General features: G+C 38.5%; 1 protein-coding gene across 1 annotated transcript in view; it reads left to right on the top strand.

Annotated features, from left to right (window-relative positions):
• Positions 1-19575, top strand: part of INADL (InaD-like (Drosophila)) — a 250541-nt gene that overhangs the window by 171431 nt on the left and 59535 nt on the right. The window contains exons 31-32 of the mRNA XM_012722487.1: positions 8456-8548; positions 18324-18395. Coding sequence (XP_012577941.1) covers positions 8456-8548; positions 18324-18395 — 165 coding nt within the window. The remainder of the gene's footprint in view (positions 1-8455; positions 8549-18323; positions 18396-19575) is intronic.

The raw sequence follows: 19575 nt of genomic DNA on the forward strand, positions 1-19575 counted from the left end.
CATATAATCTTTTAGGGAACGGGAAGGGGGGGAGAAATGGTCTAATTTTTTCCATGTTAGTGATTAGTGTGTCCACTAAAATATTATTCCCTTGAAACTCAATTTTAAAGGAATAATTGAACCTGGTTTCTATTATGTTATACTCTTAGATGCTTTCAATATCTTGCCCCATGTCTCAATTATATCTAGGTCTCTGAGAGCTGGTATTATGTTTTCTACTTTACAGAAGACACTGAGGTCTAGAAAGAGTTAATAGCATATCCACATGACTGAAAGAAGTGTTATTCAGCATCAGCTTCCTCAACCATACCAAACCTTCATAGACTTAGTAATGAGTAAAGTGAACAATGTATATAAAGCATTTAGTATAGCTCATGGTGCAAAGTAAAGGTTCAATAAATGTGAGCTATTCAAATTTTTAAGTATATTTAACTTAAATTTAAGTGTATTATGCAGTTAGCTACTATCTTCATTCTTTAAATAAATTAACCACAGAAAGAGTTATACAGTCACCTATAAATAATACATTTTATTAAAATTAATACCTATTAATTGCATTGTAAAGAGGGTGTTTTATTTTCTCTCTAGAATATTAGCTTCCAATAACTGCCTCCAGCTTGTGGATCCCCCTCACTTGACTGGTGTGACGTGTTGGTCCCCTGTCTACTCTCTTACCCCTTCCATTTGTCTACGTGGCCTCCCTCACAATGCTTTTTCTCCCCTCAGCTGTTTCAAGTAAATACATAGCTGTAGCTCATATCTGACATATTGCTCAGAGAGCTGACCTCCTCATATCATAATAAAACAGGTAATTGTAGATATGTCAGTAAGTTAAACCTAGTATCAAGTTAAACGTAATAGCAATAATCATACTGTGCACTAGCACTATTATACTAGTGGAACTCAAATTCATTCCTTTATTGAGCAAAATTGCATTGCAACCTGACTATGTGTCTGGCACTGTTCTAGATGCCAAAGGATAGCACAGAACAGAATCATTTCATGAAATTTTGTGCTAATAGAGTTCACAAGAGTTGCTGATACAACATTGAACAAGAAGTCTGAAGATGTGGGTTCTTGTTTAAGCTCTACCCATCACTGTGGGCATACATTCATGGTCATCCTTCCAGTGTCTGCCTTTTTCTGTAAAGCGAATGGGTAGCTATGAGATCAAATATTAGTTGTAGATTAAAATATTTTATAGTCCATGTAACTATATCACTTATAGGGGGTCATTAGTATTTCTACTACTCTGCTCTTGGTAATTGTAATATTTTGGGGGCAGTTGTTGAGCACATTGATTAAGAACATAAGCTTGGAAATCACTCAAACCTGAGTCCATATCTTTGTTCTGCCATTTATTAGCCATTCATTGAACTTGAACCAGTTAAGGCCTGTAAACTTCAATTTCTTCATTATTTAAAGGGGATTGATAGTAATAAATATTTCTATAGATTTATTGGAAGAATTGAATAATGTTCTGTTGACCCTCCCTCCTTTTATACACATCTTGTGTTCTCCAACCCTGTGTCTTTGTTCCTTTCATTTCTTCCATTCGGGTTGCTTTTCCACTTCCTTTTTATTAAACCACAGCCCCGAATCCCTTGAAGAATTGCTTTTGGAAGGCTTCTCCATGTTTTCTATTATTCTAAATGAATAACATAATGTACGGAGCATGTGCCTAGAATATAACAAGTGTTCAAAAATTGAACAATAACCAGCAGGACTAACTTCATCCCCCATCCTTCCCTTCAGTAATATTACTACCTTCATCATTAAGTAACATTCATGAGTCACTTAAAAAGTAAAAATTATTTTTTGTCTTTTGTGTGAGGTCACTTGGGCAAAGAGGAACCCATTTCTAAATAGGTTTCTTTACAAGGATTCTGTTATTACTTCCTCCATTAGCTCAGTGTTTTAAGATTCTAAAACTATAAGTACCACACAAATTATAACCTTATGTGGAACTGGGCATATTGCCTTTTTGACCCCTGAATCCCTGTTCTAGCACTTAGCACTTGCTTAATAATATTTGTAATAAGTGAATGGTAAAAGCTATCTTTTGGCTTTTCTATTGTATCCTTCACATTTCATTGTTGAATACCTCTTATGGCATCAACTCATTCAACTACTTTTTACCAAATACCTCCTTTATAGAGCATGCAAAGATTAATTGCACATATAGTCTACCTCAGACAACTTAATAATCTTAGAAGGAAAATAAGACTTATCTATTATTCACAGTAAGCTGTCTGAAGAATTCAGAGAATAGTACTTTATTTCCTAGTAGAGGAACAGCTAGTTCTGATGAGTAGACTGGATTCTAATGTAGGAATATGTTTAGATAAGGATGTTGGAGTAGCATAAATAAAAGCACAGACATAAGAAAATTCGGGGTGTGTAGGGAAAAGAGTGTAGGGGATGTGAAAAGAAGTGAGGCTTGGAAATGAAGAAGTGGAGGTTCAATGAGAGAGGCTTGAATTTAAATCTCAGTCAGAAGGCTTAAATTTCTTGTATGAGGCACTTGGAGCTATTGAAAGCATTTTAAACAATTAAATGGTCTGATTAGGACCTTATTCCTAATCAGGTATCTTTGTCATATAACAGCATCAAAGTTGTCTTAAAGAGGGAAACCCAAATAGGAAGCTACTGCTGTGGTCTCATAAGTACTGAGGGCCCAGTCAGACCTGGGTTACTAGATATTTATTCCATTCCTCCACAAGGCAGCCTGAATCTTTTAGAATATCTTTATAAAAAGAAGAACCTTCATGTTCTTGTTTTTTTTTTTTTTCCCAGAAGTTGTGCTTTTTGAATACTAAGTGAGACAGAGCAGGCCTCATAAAGAATGGAGAGGTTGATTACCCAGGGAGTGACATTTGCATAATTTCCATTTTATTTTTAATTGTGCACCACCTTTCTGGAATTCTGAGTAGCCTAGAAAATATGTTCACGATTGGGAGTAGAAATACAGTTTGTCACATCGAGTAAACATGGTTTTGCAGAAAGAACATTTGAATCTAAGCCGGCAATGAGACTAATAAATCATTGTGTGTGTGTGTGTGTGTGTGTGTTTGAGGAGTGTGTTCCATTTAGAAACTGTGGAGATGGTAGTATTTAAACTGACATTAACTTATTTTAAATAAAAGCTCTTTCAATTATATCAAGGAGGTATAGTTGCTTTTTTTTTTTTACTTTGCTTAGTAAAAAAAAATCAATTAAAAGGAAAGCAACTGTATGTACTAACATACTTCTGTCATGTTAAGTGAGGAAAAGAGGTTAGAAAACAACAGTTTAGAACATTTAGCTAATCAGAAGATGTGGTTTTCCCCATCTACAATAACATCCTTAACTAATTAAACTTTTATTGATCATCTGCTCTCAAATAAAACATAAATTTCTGGTCTCAAGAATCTCACTGTCTCATTGGGGGAAATGGATATGAATAATAGATCATAGAAATTATGATCACCTTATGAAGATTTTGAAGGATCCCAAGAAGAGAATTAAAACTTTTAAGTGTTTAAAAAAAGACTTTTCAGTGGTGATTAAAAAGCACCTCTTGGCAGTGTTTTCCTCTTTGTAAAAACTTAAATGTACAATCACAAGCATTGCCTTTTCTTCTCATTCATCTGTGAAGCATAACTCACTGTGGAATCTATTGACCAGTCCTCATGCAGAAAGGTCATTCTCCTGAGTCCTTGGCTGAGCAAGCAGCTTTGGACAGGTGGTTTGAAGATCAGAAAGAGAGGAAGGGAACAGCAGCCATCCGGATTAGCTGAATCATCTTGGGTGTCAGTTAGTCACCTTCCATCAGCCAGATGGTCTTCAAACCACTGAGATCCAATGGTGCTCTGGAAATCATGCCTGCTGACCTATTTTCCCAAATCAGACAAGTCCATTAACTAAGCTTCTGGTCAGTGGGATATTGTGAAAACTACTTAACACATAGGAGCCATTCTGTTCTCTAACAGAACCCCCATTGTTTTGTTCTGAACCTATTTAAGCATACTCTTTTGTAAACTAATTCTCCCAAGAAAGTAAATGCTTTACTGCTTGCCTCTGCATTACAGCCTCCTTTTACCTGATTCTCCTCTCCATCTCTATTTTGACTTCAAACCCTCCTCTATGACATAATCTCAAACTAAGCTAGTAACTGAAAACAAAAGTGCTGTAGTGTAACCTCATCATAGAGATCAAAGAGCATCAGATTCGAAACAAGACAGACCTTGGATAAATATAAAAATGAATCAAACAAAACAAGTGTGGTACAGAGCTGATTTCAAGGGTCTTTCAGCCTCATCAGAGTGATCAATTCTATAAACACAAAATTAGTATATAAATGAGAAGATAATGACATAGAAGTTAAGTGAGCTTAGGGAAAGAAGAGATGGCCTCCAGCTTAGGAGAACAGAAGAATTTATGAAGTGGAGTTTGAGAATGCACTTTGAGGGCATCAATATAAAGATTTTCATTCAAATCTTATAACACATGTAGGCTATTTGCAAGCTAAGCAACCTTACTCATGTTTTCTTAAATTTTCTAAATTGGAGCATCAGTTAAACAGTTTTCTCCTCCACTTCAGTGTTCATTTTGTGAAGACTCAAAAAAACCTCATTTTCCATACTTACGTTGCCGGGAAATTATGAAAGATTACAGACATTTAAGCACTACCTTTACTCAAGGAGACAAAATTACATAATTATATGAAAGGCATCTTCTGACTACTGTCCTGGTGAAAATTTCCTCTCATCTGAGACCACAGGAGGTGGCCATTTACAGAGTTACCAGAGAAAAGGCCTGCAGAGTTGTCTGCAATGGACTTTGCCGACCTTAGCCACATAGATGATTTTAAACCTTCAGTCTACGGCAGCACCTCACTGCTGCCTCTTAGGGTTCCCCACAGCTTACGGAACCCAACACCTGAAGTAATTGGGTGATAAAGCTTCTCCCTAGATTAATTTCTGGGTTTTGAGAGTATAATTAGTTTTTTTAGTCATCTTCTGTCCCTAAAACTTGCCACTGTCTAAAATACTGAAAATCTATATTATTTCCAACTTTTCTTATTAACCTGGATGTGCTTATATGATAACTTCTTGATTACCCAAATTATTAATCAAATTGTCTCTTTATTCATAGGTGGACATTATAGTTAATGAAATTTTACAGTTGACAAATATCAGAATTCTTTTAAAGCCATGGCTGATTGATGGTGACTTATTTTTAACACAGTGATCTTGTCTTCCATAGATCCATTATCAATACAAAAGAACAAAAGTGAAAAGAGTTGGAGAGGGATGCAAGAGTATCTTCTATTTAGGGACAGAGTATACTTACCAAGAGCATGGTCCTTTCTGTCCATCTACTGCACTTTGAATCTTGTATTTGCCTCTTACTGGCTAAGAGTTCTTTAGCAAATTATTTAAAACATTGCATTTTTCATACAAGAATTGGGATTATAGTGGAGCATACTATAGGGGGTTTTTTATGAAGACAATGTGGCTTATGGACTATACCCTGTGTTGTGTGGCTAGACATTTTATATGTTAAAGTCCTGGTCTTCCATACTACCTGATGGGGTGGGCATTTTAATTTGGCACATTTACCCATACTTTCGATACTTAGAAAGTAATGATAATTACCTGTCTAAAATAATTTTAAGTTGCAAAGTTAGATTTAAACACAGGTATGATAAATTTAAAAGTCTTGGATTTTCTTTTTCCTTTAGATCTTTTTTACTTGCCCTCCTTTAACTCCTTTAAACATGCACTATACATGCCAATTCTCTTGGAATCAAGCAGTACAGAATTAACTACTGCAAAATTCTCTAATTTTATATTCTAGAAGTAAAATATTTAAAATGTCTGTTCTAAATGCTTACAGATATTTTCCTAGTATCTCTGTCTCTCTCTCATAAATACATGGTATTTTTCTGAATAAAAAGTCCTAATTTACATTCTTTCAATGATGTGAAAGGATTCCCCAGTTTTCTTCTAACATTATCAGTTATTAATTTATCTTTCTGTTTTGTTGTCTATTTGTTGATGAAAGAATGATGTGTCTTTGCTTAATTTACATTTTTAAATATAATGTGCATATTCTGTTTATCATCCTGTTACCTCCTGCATACCCTGAGAAAGTAAAGAAACTTGTTTAATAAACTATAGCAATTAATAGGATATAATTCAAGTGAAATGTCTGAAATGTAGTTGGGATTTTTTTTTTTAAAGATTGATTTATTTGTGCATACAGCACTGGGGTACAGGCCAGAGGCTCAGGGGCGGTGAGAGGCTTCACCAGAGACAGAGTAGAGAGCAGAACAGGCAGATCGACGAAGTACACTGCTGAGGGGAGCAGCCGGCGGGTCAGGAGAGGTCTGCCACGCCATGTGGCCACCTTCAGAGCAGGCGGGAATCGAACTCATGCGGAAGTGGCCTCAGCTTCTCAGTGCTGTGCTTTAACCTGCTGCACCACCAGGGAGGGCCGTAGTTGGGACTTTAATGGGACCTATTATTAATAGATGTCTCATCTATATTTAATATATTGGTATTTTTTTGGAATTCTGAGGAAAAGAATCATTGAGAAAGCAAATACACTGTTCATTGGTTCAACCAGTATTTGACAAATGTTTTCCCTCAGAAATAAAGATAAACTCAGCCTTTCACCTCAAAAAAAGTACAAACTATTAAAACCACAATGAAATACCACCTCACCCCAGTGAGAATGGCACATCTTAAAACAACTAACAACAACAAATTTTGGCGAGGATGTGGAGAAAAAGAAACTCGCTGCACTGCTGGTGGGAATACCAAACTATTATAACCACTATGGAAAACTGTTTGGAGGTTCCTCAAACTGCTAAACATGGTGCTTCCATATGACCCAGCAATCTTACTTCTAGGTATCTACCCAAAAGACACAAAAACACTGATTCAAAAAGATACCTTCACCCTCATGTTTATGCTGCTTTATTTATAATTGGAAAGACATGGAAACAACCCAAATGCCCAAAAGTGGATGACTGGATTAAAAAGATGTGGTACATATACACAATGGAATATTACTCAGCAACCAAAAAAAAATAAACACATGCCTTTTGCAGCAACATGGATGGAAGTGGGGTGGGATCATGCTTAGTGAAATAAGCCAGAAAGAACAGGAAAAATACTGGATGGTTTCACTCATAGCAGGAGTATAATGGAACAGGTGAGAAAATTATAATAATAATAAACAGCTATATACCAGGGACATTTTATGGAGGCTGAATGGGGAATGGGATCAAAAACAGTGGGAGGAGGGAAATGCACTGGTGATGGTACATGGTTGATTCGGTGATGGGAAGCCCAAGAGGATTACTACTGAGATAGAAAAATGTACAAAATGATGTAAAAATAAGCTTTGGGTTTTTTTTTTTAAAGATTTATTTATTTGTGCATACAGAACTGGGGAAAAGGCCAGAGGCTCAGGGGTGGTGAGAGGCTTCACCAGAGACAGAGCAGGGAACAGAACAGGCAGATCGACAAAGTACACTGCTGAGGGGAGCAGCGGGCGGGTCATGAGAGGTCTGCCACACCATGTGGTCACCTCCGGGGCAGGCAGGAATCGAACTCATGCGGAAGCGGCTTTAGATTCTCAGTGCTGTGCTTTAACCCGCTGCGCCACCAGGGAGGGCCAGGTTTTTTTTTTTTTAAGTGCAGACTGTAAGTGAATGTCTCAAAGTTTTGGCTTGTGGGTACAGAATATAACTGAAATTGAACCAATGAGTAAATGTACAGGCCTGCTTTAGAAGTCTGTTAAGAGTCAGATGTTTTATCCTATGACCAGTTTTGCCATCAGAAAACCAAGTTCTTTCCACTCTACTTTGCTCATTTGGTGTCACCTTCATGCCATCACTGGCTTCTTTCCCAAGTGTAGGATGGTTGCCTCTAGCAATCTGAGCTCTGTGCATTCTTGTTTATTTAGGTGGTATGGGTAATTCTTGCAGGTCTTTTAAGAGCAAGGAAGATGAACTCAATCTTTTCTCTGAGCTGGGGGGCAAAAATCAAGAAAACGCTTCCAGAAGTCTCCAGCAAACCTTGCTATGTCTCATTAACCAGAACTGAATCACATACCTATTCCTGGCAAAATCACTGGCAAAAAATTATAGGATTAACCTTAAAACAGTCAGGCCTACTTTTGTGATAGAGAGTAGGAATCAATTTCTCTAAGGCTCCTGTGGATAGATAGGTAGGTACCGGAGAGGAAATGTGGCCTTACACTAGAGAGGAAGAAAATAGAAATAGCTTCTCAAGAAGAAAACAATAGTCACTACAAAACCAAAGCAAACAACTGTGAATGATTGTGTGTGTGTGTGTGTGTGTGTGTGTATGTATGTGTATATATATATGGTGACTGTACAGTGTGGGCCCATATGAGTGAAGAATGATGTCTTTGCCACTTTCTTTTGAATGTCCTCTAGGATCAGAGCGGTGCTGAGCCTGTCAGCAGTGAGGAAGACGGCAGTCTTGAATTTGGCATTAAACAGTTGTCTGAAAGTGAAAGCTGCAGACTGGTAAGAATCCTGGGCATTTTTCATCCAATGTTCTTTGCAGGGCTGCATTATTTATATTTTGTACCACCTTGGAAAGGATAACTGTTGTATTTCCATCTCTAAACTCTGAGTCAGGGAAAGATAGCCCCTGGAATAAAAGAATTGCACATTCTCCCACTCTCTTCGCACTTGACTTGTTCTACCCCAGACTAAAAAAGTGATCTGTCTTGTAAATCTAATTAAATATTGGGTTTCTTTAAAGGTACAGCTGTGCATAATATATCCTAGGAGCACAGAAAGAGATGTTTAATTTACTCCATTGATTCATAGTCGTGAATCTTAAACTAGCCCAGATGTGAAGTAGTAAGAGAGGCAGTTTTAAAGAATTCTGGCTCCATGTGTCCTAATATTTGGTATTTTGTAACTTAATATGTTCTGAGCTTTTAGTTTGTACTGTCACTGTGCTGTGTTTTCCATTCATTTCCTGCTCCTGTTATTGTATAAAGGTGATATCGTTCTTTTGCAGGAAACAAAAGATTCGGGAAGTTAACTAACTGTCCAAAGCCACTAATTAGTATGTTGGAGACCTGGAAATTAATCCACAGACCCTCTGACATCAATGACTTTGCTCAATTGATTTGCCTTTCTGATTTGCCGCCTAGCATCTTGAGGGTTAGATTACAAGTTCTAGGAGAAAATGAAGGCTTTTTCTCTCTCACATAAGATGCCTTACAGATCTCAGAGAATTAATCACTCAGAAGGGGTCACCTGCTGACACACAGTTCATTTTAGTTGAGGGAATTTGAGAATTCATCTGTTTATCTTCTTTGAGCTTTTTGATTGAGTTAGATTTCATGTCCTAGAGAGTGAGCTGATTCTCTCAGCCTGGAGGGAAAGGGTGCTTCAGCGACCTGGAAATTACAGTATAACAAGCTAGACAACCCAACATGGTACCTAAGAACCCTGGCACCAGGAAGAGTAGGACTAACAGAGTATGGCCACTGTTCTTGAACAAGGTGTTCCAAGGTTACATGGTTTCCTTTCTGCAAGACAAACTACATAATTTGCCATAAGAGACGGGAAATGGGATAACAAATTTCAGAATTCCTTCGTTTATTTTTTAAGTTGTTTTCTTATTCTGATGGTGTGTGTGTGTTATTTTTTTACATCATTGTTAAATTTGGACAGTATTTGGTTTCTCCTTTCAGGTGTAGTATTTGACTTCTCCCCCATAGCTCTCCCGCCTCCACAGCACCTGTGATCCACCACCACAGCACCTGTGTTCTTTCCTCCCTTGTTTCCACCTCTCAGCATTTGTTGTTTCTCATTTTTCCAACACGGACCATTCTCACATCTTGTGGGATGGTATCTCACTGTGGTTTTCACTTTCATTTCCCTGATAATAAGTGATGTTGACCATTTTTTTCATATGCCTGTTAACCCTATGCATTTCTTCTTTGGAAAAGTATTTCTTTAGCTCTTCTGCCCATTTTTTGATTGCATTGTTTGCTTTGCTCTGTTGAACATGCCTTCATTTAAAAACAGTCTTACTTTGTTCTTCTTGACTTTTTTGTTCTGTTTTCCTTTGAGTAAGGGAAGTGTTCTATCGCAGCAGATTTAATAAGTAGGACCCACAATTTCATCCACAGAGGTAATAGCGTAAAGGGTGAGAACACTCCCTGTTTGCTGAAGCATCCGGTGGCCACAGGGAGGCTCACTTGTCGGGCACAGGGAAACCCATCCTCCATCAAACCCCCCTGTTCCCAAGACAGTGCCAACAATGATGGGATTGCAGGTGGCAAGGCAGTTGAAACAGTGTCTAAACATCACCCTTAGGCAAAGGACAAGGACTGAGGGTAATTTTTGGATTTATTTCACATTGTTTTTACCAAGAATTAAAGTCTTCCTAGAACCCATAGATAGATATCCTTTTTTATTTTTTCTCCCTCCCCATTTCTCTCTCTCTTTGGTATTCTACAATTTTTTTGTAGAATAGAATGTTCTGTTTCCAATAGAATTTATGCATAGTGTAGTCGACAAGAAAGTTACCCCATATTTGAGCCGCTTTATAGCATAAATATAAATGCCAAGCACAAAACGTTGATCAGGAGTTTGGTCTTGGGCAAGTACTTGACCTCTCCAGGCCTAGTGTCCTCATCTGAAGAACAGCAGTAGTTAGGATGAGCTAACATATGAGCTATAAAGTACGAGTCCCTGTCGTAGAGCATAAGGCATACTTGCTTAGCAAATGCTTTCACTAATTCAGTATTTGCCGTATATTCTGTATTCCCGGCAATAAAATCACAGCTGAACAAAATGTATCAAAAGGTCTTCTCTTGCTCTTCAGAATGGGGGGGGGGGGGGAGAGATATAGCTAATAAATACCGAAATTATTAGGTCAAATTATGAAATTGCTTTTTGCAGGTAAAAATTTCATTTGAGGATTACTGCTGTCTGCATACTGTCAGAGAACAGTATATGCTATGTGTGGGCCTTATTTTTATCCTTGCTTATGTTAAGACAGCTGAAACAGTAAACTCAAACCCTCTAAAAGTTATTTGTTTGCTTCTGGTGGGGCACATTTCTCATCAGGTGCTATGCTGGCCACTCAGGAGTGACTAAGAGAAAAGGACAGGGGTCGCACTGAAGCTTACCCTCAAGCATCAGTGAAAATAAGAGAATTTGTCACTGGCAAGTTTTACCTGGCAGAGGTGTAATAGAGACCCAGAGAATAAAAAGTTTGAAGTAGAAGAAAAAACATCTCTTTCATGGCTGGGGAAGGTTTTTAGACTTGGGACCATTAAAATTGAATGTCCAGGGGCCCTCCCTGGTGGGGCAACAGGTTAAAGCCCAGCACTGCAAAGCCAGTCACAGCCTCTTCAGTGCAAGTTCGATTCCCAGCTCCAGAAGTGATCCACATGGCATGGCAGATCTCTCCTGCCATGCCCACTGCTCCCCTCAGCAGTGTACTTCATCATCTGCCTGTTCTTCTCCCCACTCTGTCTCTGGTGAATCTTCTCAACACCCCTGCACCTCTGGCCTGCACCCCAGTTCTGTGTGCATAAATAAATAAAATTTTAAAAGAATCTCTAAAGATGAGTAATCAGTTGACTGCTGATGTTGGCACACACAGATTTACCAGGTGAATCAAACAGCATGGATTATGTAGAAGGGATAAAGATCAGGCTTTCGTAGTATAACAATGGCAAATTTGAACAGTAGAATCACAGACCTGAAGGGAATGCATGCAATGAATTATAGATCATTCATTTTTTTATGCTCAGTGCTTGATAAGTATCTTGATTCCTAGATGGACTGCACATATATGTAAGATGTAACCCATGAGACACTTTAAAGAACTATTGAATTCTTCTCCAAAATCTTCCCATGGGTCTGTACATATTCCAATATATTCTATTTCTGTTACTAGGTATAATTGACTTTTTAACCATATCGCAATAATCCCCAGATACAGTCAAGGAGTTCATAACTTCAGCAGTTATTGATTTCTAATATTTTTAAAGGATGAGTAACTTATTTTTAGACAACTGATCAGGTGATGGTTTGTGAGGCATAGATTACAATTGTGAGAGACTGGAGGCAGGGAAGTGTCTGGAATCTAATTCAGAAGTCTAGATGAGAGCCTATTAAGACTGTTTATTTTGAGCCTTTTGAGAGGAACCTTTAAAAAGCTATTTTCACAAAGCTTTACAATTTACAAAATACAGTTTTGCTACTAGTTTAGTATTTTTAATATCTAAGATTTCTTTAATGGTATTTAGATTAAATTATTTGTGATCCTATTCCATTTTATCCCCCGCATAACCATATGTAAAAGCAGAGCAGGAATTATTTAACTATTTAATTATTTAGACTTGCAAATGGTTTTTCCAGATCACAAAACTAGAAATTGGAAGAACTGAGCCCATCCTAAAGGAGCCTTGACTCCTCAGTAACTTGACATGGGAACTTGTGAATTACTCAAGTATTTTTAATCTTTTGGGTATGAACTTATGTCTTTATCACGTTGGGATATTTGTGTTAATATAATATACTCTTTTTGCTACACAATAACTAAATTTATTAAGGTTGTAAACATTGAAGTTAAACTAGTTGGACTCAAATACTAGTTCCTCCACTTACTAGCAATCTAATCTTAGCCAGTAGCTTAACCTCTCTGTTTTCTGTTTCTGCATCAAAACATGGAAGAAAGAAACTAAAGGTTGTGATGAGAATTAAATTTAAAGCCATAAAATATTCTGTAGACCCACTCCAAAGTGTAAGGGTGAGTTATTGTTGTTGATTATGACAACATTCTGATCAGAGCTTGAAGGATTAGCCACAAGTGAGTTAGCTGTTCTGAATGAAGCATTGATAGGTAACTTGGAAAGCTGAAATGAATTTTTCAATCTGAAAAATGCAGTTGCTAATACTAATAGACAGCATTTATTGAATATGCCAATTCTAGTTCAAGCTCATTTGCATAACATCACATAAAGTTAGTCCTCATGTCATCCTCATTAAAGAGACAAGATACAGAGGTGCTCAGTAAGTTGTCTAAATAAGCACCTTGTGAAGCCTGGATCCAGGCCCATGTACTATGAGCTGAGGCTGTATCCTAAACAACTGTGCAGTATTGCATATCAGAGAGATACATAGAACAAAGTTAAAGGACAGCAAGAAGGCTACATTGGAATCTAAACTTAGTGATTTTCCTTCCCTTTCGTTTAAATCAAACCCCAACAGAAAATGATGACGTAAAAACAGATAAAGATGCTGAAATGTACCTTTTACATAGATAAAGTTACATAGCCCTCTAAACAGGTACTTAAAAAATGAAGGAAACCAAAATTCATTTTTATTAATTAAATTTATTTTTCTTACATCATTGTAAGCCCCATAGTTCTCCCTCCACAATAGCACCTGTGATAAACCATCACCATAGTCCCTTGTGTTCATTACCACTGTTTTGTCTTCATCTTTCCCCTCCTTTGCTGTGTGCCTCTTCTGCGGTCAGCTTGCTAGTTTTGACTCTTTCTTGACTTCTTTTCTCTTTTGTTTGGTTTCCCTATGTTCTACACATTAGTGAGACCATCCAGTATTTATCTTTTTCCTTCTGACTAATTTCAGCTAGCATAATCCCTTCTAGCTCCATCCATGTTGCCACAAATGGCATGAGTTTGTCCTTTTTAATTGCTGAGACCTAAAGGAGAAACTGGTGCTAACTGGGGGTGGGACTGTGTGGAACCAGAGGTCACTAGCCAACTTTAAGCCTCAGGGAGTCTGGTGAATTCCAAGTACTGAAAGTTTGTAGTACTTACCAGAACTGGAAAGATGTTGAAGCCTAATTGGAATGGTCAGCAGGAGCCAGGCCATGTTAATGAGGTGGTCAGTATTGGTATTCTATGAGAAGCTGTAGTCATTGCATCTAGACCTAGCTGTAATGTAGCGATCAGATTGGAATAGAGTGGATGCAGAGACCAGTTGGGAGTTATTACACCAATAATCATTTGTAAAAGATGGCACCAGCAGGGTATGGTCTCATATCCTGTCTTTGCAAAGATCATAATGAAATCAACTGCAAGGTAATGTATATATTTACCAGGAAAGTTCCACAGAGTGGCCAGTTAAAGAATTCATCTTCCTTGCCTCCAGCACGCAAGCTTTCATCTGTATGTGTTCTTGAAAACTCTTCTCTGGATGCAGGTTCAGAGCTATTAAAATCACAATTGTACCATCTGGGTATGGGAAACCACATCCTCCCAGGACTTGGCCAGCTACCCATGATAACCCTTCTAGGAAATACTGGGGAAGATGTGCCCTCTTTTCCCATTTTATTAACACTGCTTAGCCATAATGTGTCAAGCATTCTTTATCATTGGAGACCTGGTTCACATATAGCAGCCTCAATAAGTAACATTTTAGATTTTTCAAACTGTCTGCAGTGTTTGTCTTTACTGTTATCTTTTCATTATGAAACAATTTCTAACCCTTAGGTCAGGATTAGAAAAATAAAAGTATGCAATGCAATTCAAGGTAACAGTCAATCTGTAGTATCTTTAGAATTTATAGGGTAGCAAGATACCTGGGAAGCATTAATTGTTTCTGAATTAACTGTCGCTATCCTAAATAAACTGTGACATGGAAATTCACACTGAGCTGACTGTGCATTTGACTGCTGAGTTCAGTCAGCTAGAACATTTTTAGGAACACTATATATTTACTCTCTTGACCCATATATAATTTTCTAAAAGCCTCATTTTAAAAGTTAGTATTGTTGGCCCTCCCTGGTGGCGCAGCGGGTTAAAGCGCAGCACTAGAATTGAAAGCCACTTCCGCATGGGTTCGATCCCTGCCTGCCCCGGAGGTGACCACATGGCGTGGCAGACCTCTCCTGGCCCGCCCGCTGCTCCCCTCAGCAGTGTACTTCGTCGATCTGCCTGTTCTGCTCCCCGCTCTGTCTCTGGTGAAGCCTCTCGCTGCCCCTGCAACTCTGGCTGTACCCCAGTTCTGTATGAATAAATAAATAAATCTTTAAAAAAAAAAGTTAGTATTGTTTAAATGATAACCCATATCTCTGAATAGCCTAATAATACTTCTTTTCTCTGATGTAAAGAAAAGCTTTCAAATATAAATCATGCGTAGTTAGATTTCACCTCTGCACCTGACTAGCTCCAGCCTGAGAAAGTGACTTATCCTACCTGCCTTCATTTCTTCATCCAGAAATAGAGAAGGGAGGGTTGCCACCCCATTGTTGAGAATTGAGTAATAATTTATAAGTGAGATTTTTAGCAGTGTTTGGCCTATAATATGGACTTAGTAAATGTTTCTGAAGTTGAGCCTCCTTGGTGGCCTACGGGTTAATTCTCAGCACTATCACCAGCCTGAGTTCAATCCCTGGCCAGGGAAGTGATCCACATAGCACAGCAGACCTGTCTTGCCCACTGCTCCCCTCAGCAGTGTATTTCAGTAAACCTGCCTATTCTGCTCTCCACTCTGTCTCTGGAGAATCCTCTCCCCCCCCACTCCCACCCCCACCTCCGCTTTACACTCCAGTTCTTATATGCAAAAATAAATAATTTTTTAAATATATTTCTGGTGTCAACACCAGACTTCACCTCTATGAAAATATAAGTGTGGCCCTCCCTGGAGGCGCAGCAGGTTAAACTACCACACTAAGAAGCTAAAAGCCACTTCTGCATGAGTTCGATTCCCACCTGCCCCGGAGGTGACCACATGGCGCAGCAGACCTCTCCTGACCTGCCCGCTGCTCCCCTCAGCAGTGTACGTCGTTGATCTGCCTGTTCTGCTCCCCACTCTGTCGCTGGTGAAGCCTCTCGCTGCCCCTGAGCCTCTGGCCTGTACCCCAGTTCTGTATGCACAAATAAATCTTTGAAAAAAAAGAAAAGAAAATGTAAGTGTACCAAAACTGTCATTCTTCACTACATATTCCTTCTAGAACATAAAGATAAACAAGCTATCACCCATCACAAGTACATCACAGCCGCTGTAAGGCAAAATCCCAAACTGATGGTGGTCTAGGAGCCAACCCCAGGGATGTTCACTCAGCTGCTGACATGTTGTTAAAATGCTTGTGCTTTGTGCTAATTAAATAGACCAGCAAGCATTTCATACTTCCCCCTTAATCAGCTATATACTCCAGTTCATTTCAGTGCTGGCCCTTCCAACATTCTCATCCTTGCTTGTTCCCCTGCTGTACTTGATTGAAAATTATTTCTGTATTTTTAAAGTGCTAGCATCCATGTTTGGAAAACTGCTTTAAAATGCATTTCTAGGCTCTCCTTGGTGGCGCAACAGGTTAAAGCACAGCATTATGAAGTTCTCCAAAGCCACTGCAGCACAAGTTTGATCCCCAGCCAAGGAGCTGACCCACATGGCGCGGCAGACCTCTCCTGACCCGCCCGCTGCTCCCCTCAGCAGTGTATTTTGTCAGTCTGCCTGTTCTGCTCCCCACTCTGTCTCTGGTGAAGCCTCTCACTGCCCTGTCCCTCTGGCTTGTACCCCAGTTCTGTAAGCATAAATAAATAAATCCTTTTTTTAAAAAAATGCATTTCTAATGATATCAGTCCTCCTGATGGTTCTTCCCATTTAGGAGTTCACAGTGTTTGTTTTAAAACAAGGTCCTGACTCTGCAGTACATCAAAAACTACAGGATTTCTAGTTTGGCTATGGAGCAACATCACTTTGAGTCTTATTTTGTGTTTCAAGTAGCAAGAGTCTTGGAATTCCCTGTAAGGAGCAGGAGGAATTGTGTCTGAGTCAGCATTGTTCTCTCTTTTGTGACAGTATGCAAATTTCCAATGGCAGAGTTCAAGTGCATTCAAATATGTGGCATTTTTCACAGCTCATTGTACTTTATGTCTTGTATTTCTCAAAAATCACTTGAGGTTCACCTACATGATAAATTTCTCTTTACAGATCATAAAAAGTACAGTAGATTTACAGTCAAGTCTCTTCCTTCATGAAAGTCACAAGAGAAAAGCTTTTTGCTTCCACACCCATCCCCAGTCTCTTCTCTGCATTGTTAGTATAGATAGTTCAGGGAAGCTAAGGTGATAGATAAAGTAACCTCATGAACTCTAAGACAGCAGAAATACAGGTACAGAAAGGGTATGTTAACATGTCAGAAAAAGAAACCAGGATGAGAGTGAGAGGGTCAGCGACTACGCCAGCATTCCCCACAGGAGAAAGTGCCCTGTCCAGCTCATTCTTGTCGCCAGCCCCAATGTAGAAGTAGGGACATGGGACCATCCTGACTTGATTCCATTGTCTTCATTAGCATTTTTATTAAATATCATGTTAAGTGCTTCTTTTGTATTGCTTCATTTAATCCTTTACTATATCTACTCCAATATCTTCCCATTTTACACATGAGGAAACTGTGATGTAGCAATCTCAGCGAGCCAGCTAAAAGTTGCAGGACTCTTAAAGAACTAAAAGTCACAAACTCCTAACACTGTTATATCTGTCACTCCCCACTCCCCAGCTCCGGATGGCTCCCCTGCCTGCCTTCTGTGCCTGCCTGTGCTCCTGAGGGTCTGTCAGAAATTCACCACAACCCAGAATAATCCTATCCTCTTTCCTATCCAATTCAGTCTCTGTGTTCCCTGCCTTGTCCAAATCCGAATCAAATGAAAGCATTTGTGTTTTCGAGTTTGCCATCAGCTAATAATGCCCCTGATGTAAGATTGCCTCAATAACAAACGCACAGCTTATTGGGATCATCCTGTATTTCAATTGTGTGTTCTTTTGCAATGCATCACTTTTCTATGTGTTTTGGTAGCTTGCTTCTTTCCTCAGTCTGGACTCTGTACTTCGTGGGGAGTTCAGGTCAAACTTGTCACTGTATCTCGCAATGTTTTCACTAAATGTACTCTTTTACCTCTAGTTAAATATCCTAAGGGGAAGGGGAAGTTCTACTATTAGACTTTGAACCCTTTTCAAAGGATTGAATGTTCAATATATAAGTTCAGATACAAGAATTCCTAGTAAAACAAGGAAACTGGCCGAGACAATCACCAAAGTATACCTGTCTGATAGGCTTAAAACCTGAAAGGTCTAAGCACACAAAATACATGTTTGGAAATGACACACTTGTTTTAATTTCTGAGGTTTTCTCAAGATGGATGAATAGAATCAATATTTGGTGGGTTCTTTTTTTTTTTTTTTTTTTTTTTTAGCAGACTGAACCCTGTTAAGCGGGGTTTGATTGCTGAAATTGGAAAATGCAACTCAACCCTCCACAGCCTCTTATATGGTGTATCTTTTGTTTCAGGAGGACATCTCACAGGATGTTGATTCAGAGCTGGCAGACCAGCAGCAGTCTCTGGAGGGCCCAGCTGACAATGTACGTAATTTGCTTGAGGTTTTGCTCTCCTGGGATTGTGTGTGTTACAACTGGGTGCCAGAAGACAAGGGGGTGATTGCAATGAAATCGGATCCTTTGTTACCTGGCAGGAGATTATGGTGTGTGTCTTATAGCCTGAAGTCAATCCCCAGCTCTATCACTAATTCTGTGCAAGGTGTGTGGAAATAGTCTCTGTATATCTCCTTCCACCAGTGCCTTAAGCCAGCACTTAAAAGTGGGGCATCCTGACAACACACTTGCCCTTAAATTCTAAGAGTGCTGTGGCCTACATAATGTCATAAATAAAACATTTTAATAGGGAAATTTTTAGTTCTATAAAAATAGAAATAACTTTTGTGTTCCTTGCATTTTGAGCTTCACATTTCATAAAAATCTTTAAACTTTTGTCGGCTTTTTTGTACTTTTGTAGCTGTTGATTTTTTTCTTTTTTCTAAGTCCTAATTCTCATTTCTATTTCCAGTTTTTATTTTTGTGCTGCTAAAATTTACATTATTGCAATTATATTAACTATTTTATGTTTAAAGCACTATAGATCTCTAAAGCTTACAGCGAGTACATGTTATAAACATTGCTTCCCAAAAAATGTCTTCAGAGAGTTTCCAAAGCTATATGCTAAAAGCCTAAATAAAATGAGTAGGTGTAGAAAGAATCGTAAAATAATTGAATTCAGTTCAAGTGAAAACCTGTAAATGATTATTTTTTCAAATTTAAAGCCAGGTTTTTTACTTCATGTAATATATTTCCAAATTTTATTCATGTATTAATACATTATTTACTGCCACTTAACTCAGGGCACATACAAGCGTGTCTAAAATTTTCTAACAGTAGCTTTTTAGAGCTATCGGGAATCCTAACTATCATGTAGTCTTTATCCTAACTATCATGTAGTCTTTCTTTTCCCAGCTAAAAATGAGGTCTTAAATATCTGAAGTATTCTCTTTGGGGAAAGTGATTCTTTTCTGTAACTGCAAAAGACAAACAACCCCTAGGTCTGTGTCCAGCCTTTGCAAGTAAGGCTGTGAGCTCTTTGTAAAGAACTCCCCAGCTGTTTGAACTGTTTCAACAGAATAGACACCCTGTGGAAATGGGATTTCCATCCCGGAATCTTTTAATCAGAAACTGGCTGATCGTCGTTAATATGTTATCAGAGGATATAAAG

This window comes from Condylura cristata, unplaced genomic scaffold (genome assembly GCF_000260355.1).
Source record: "Condylura cristata isolate star-nosed mole 26May11 unplaced genomic scaffold, ConCri1.0 scaffold00008, whole genome shotgun sequence".
Taxonomy (NCBI): Eukaryota; Metazoa; Chordata; class Mammalia; order Eulipotyphla; family Talpidae; genus Condylura; species Condylura cristata.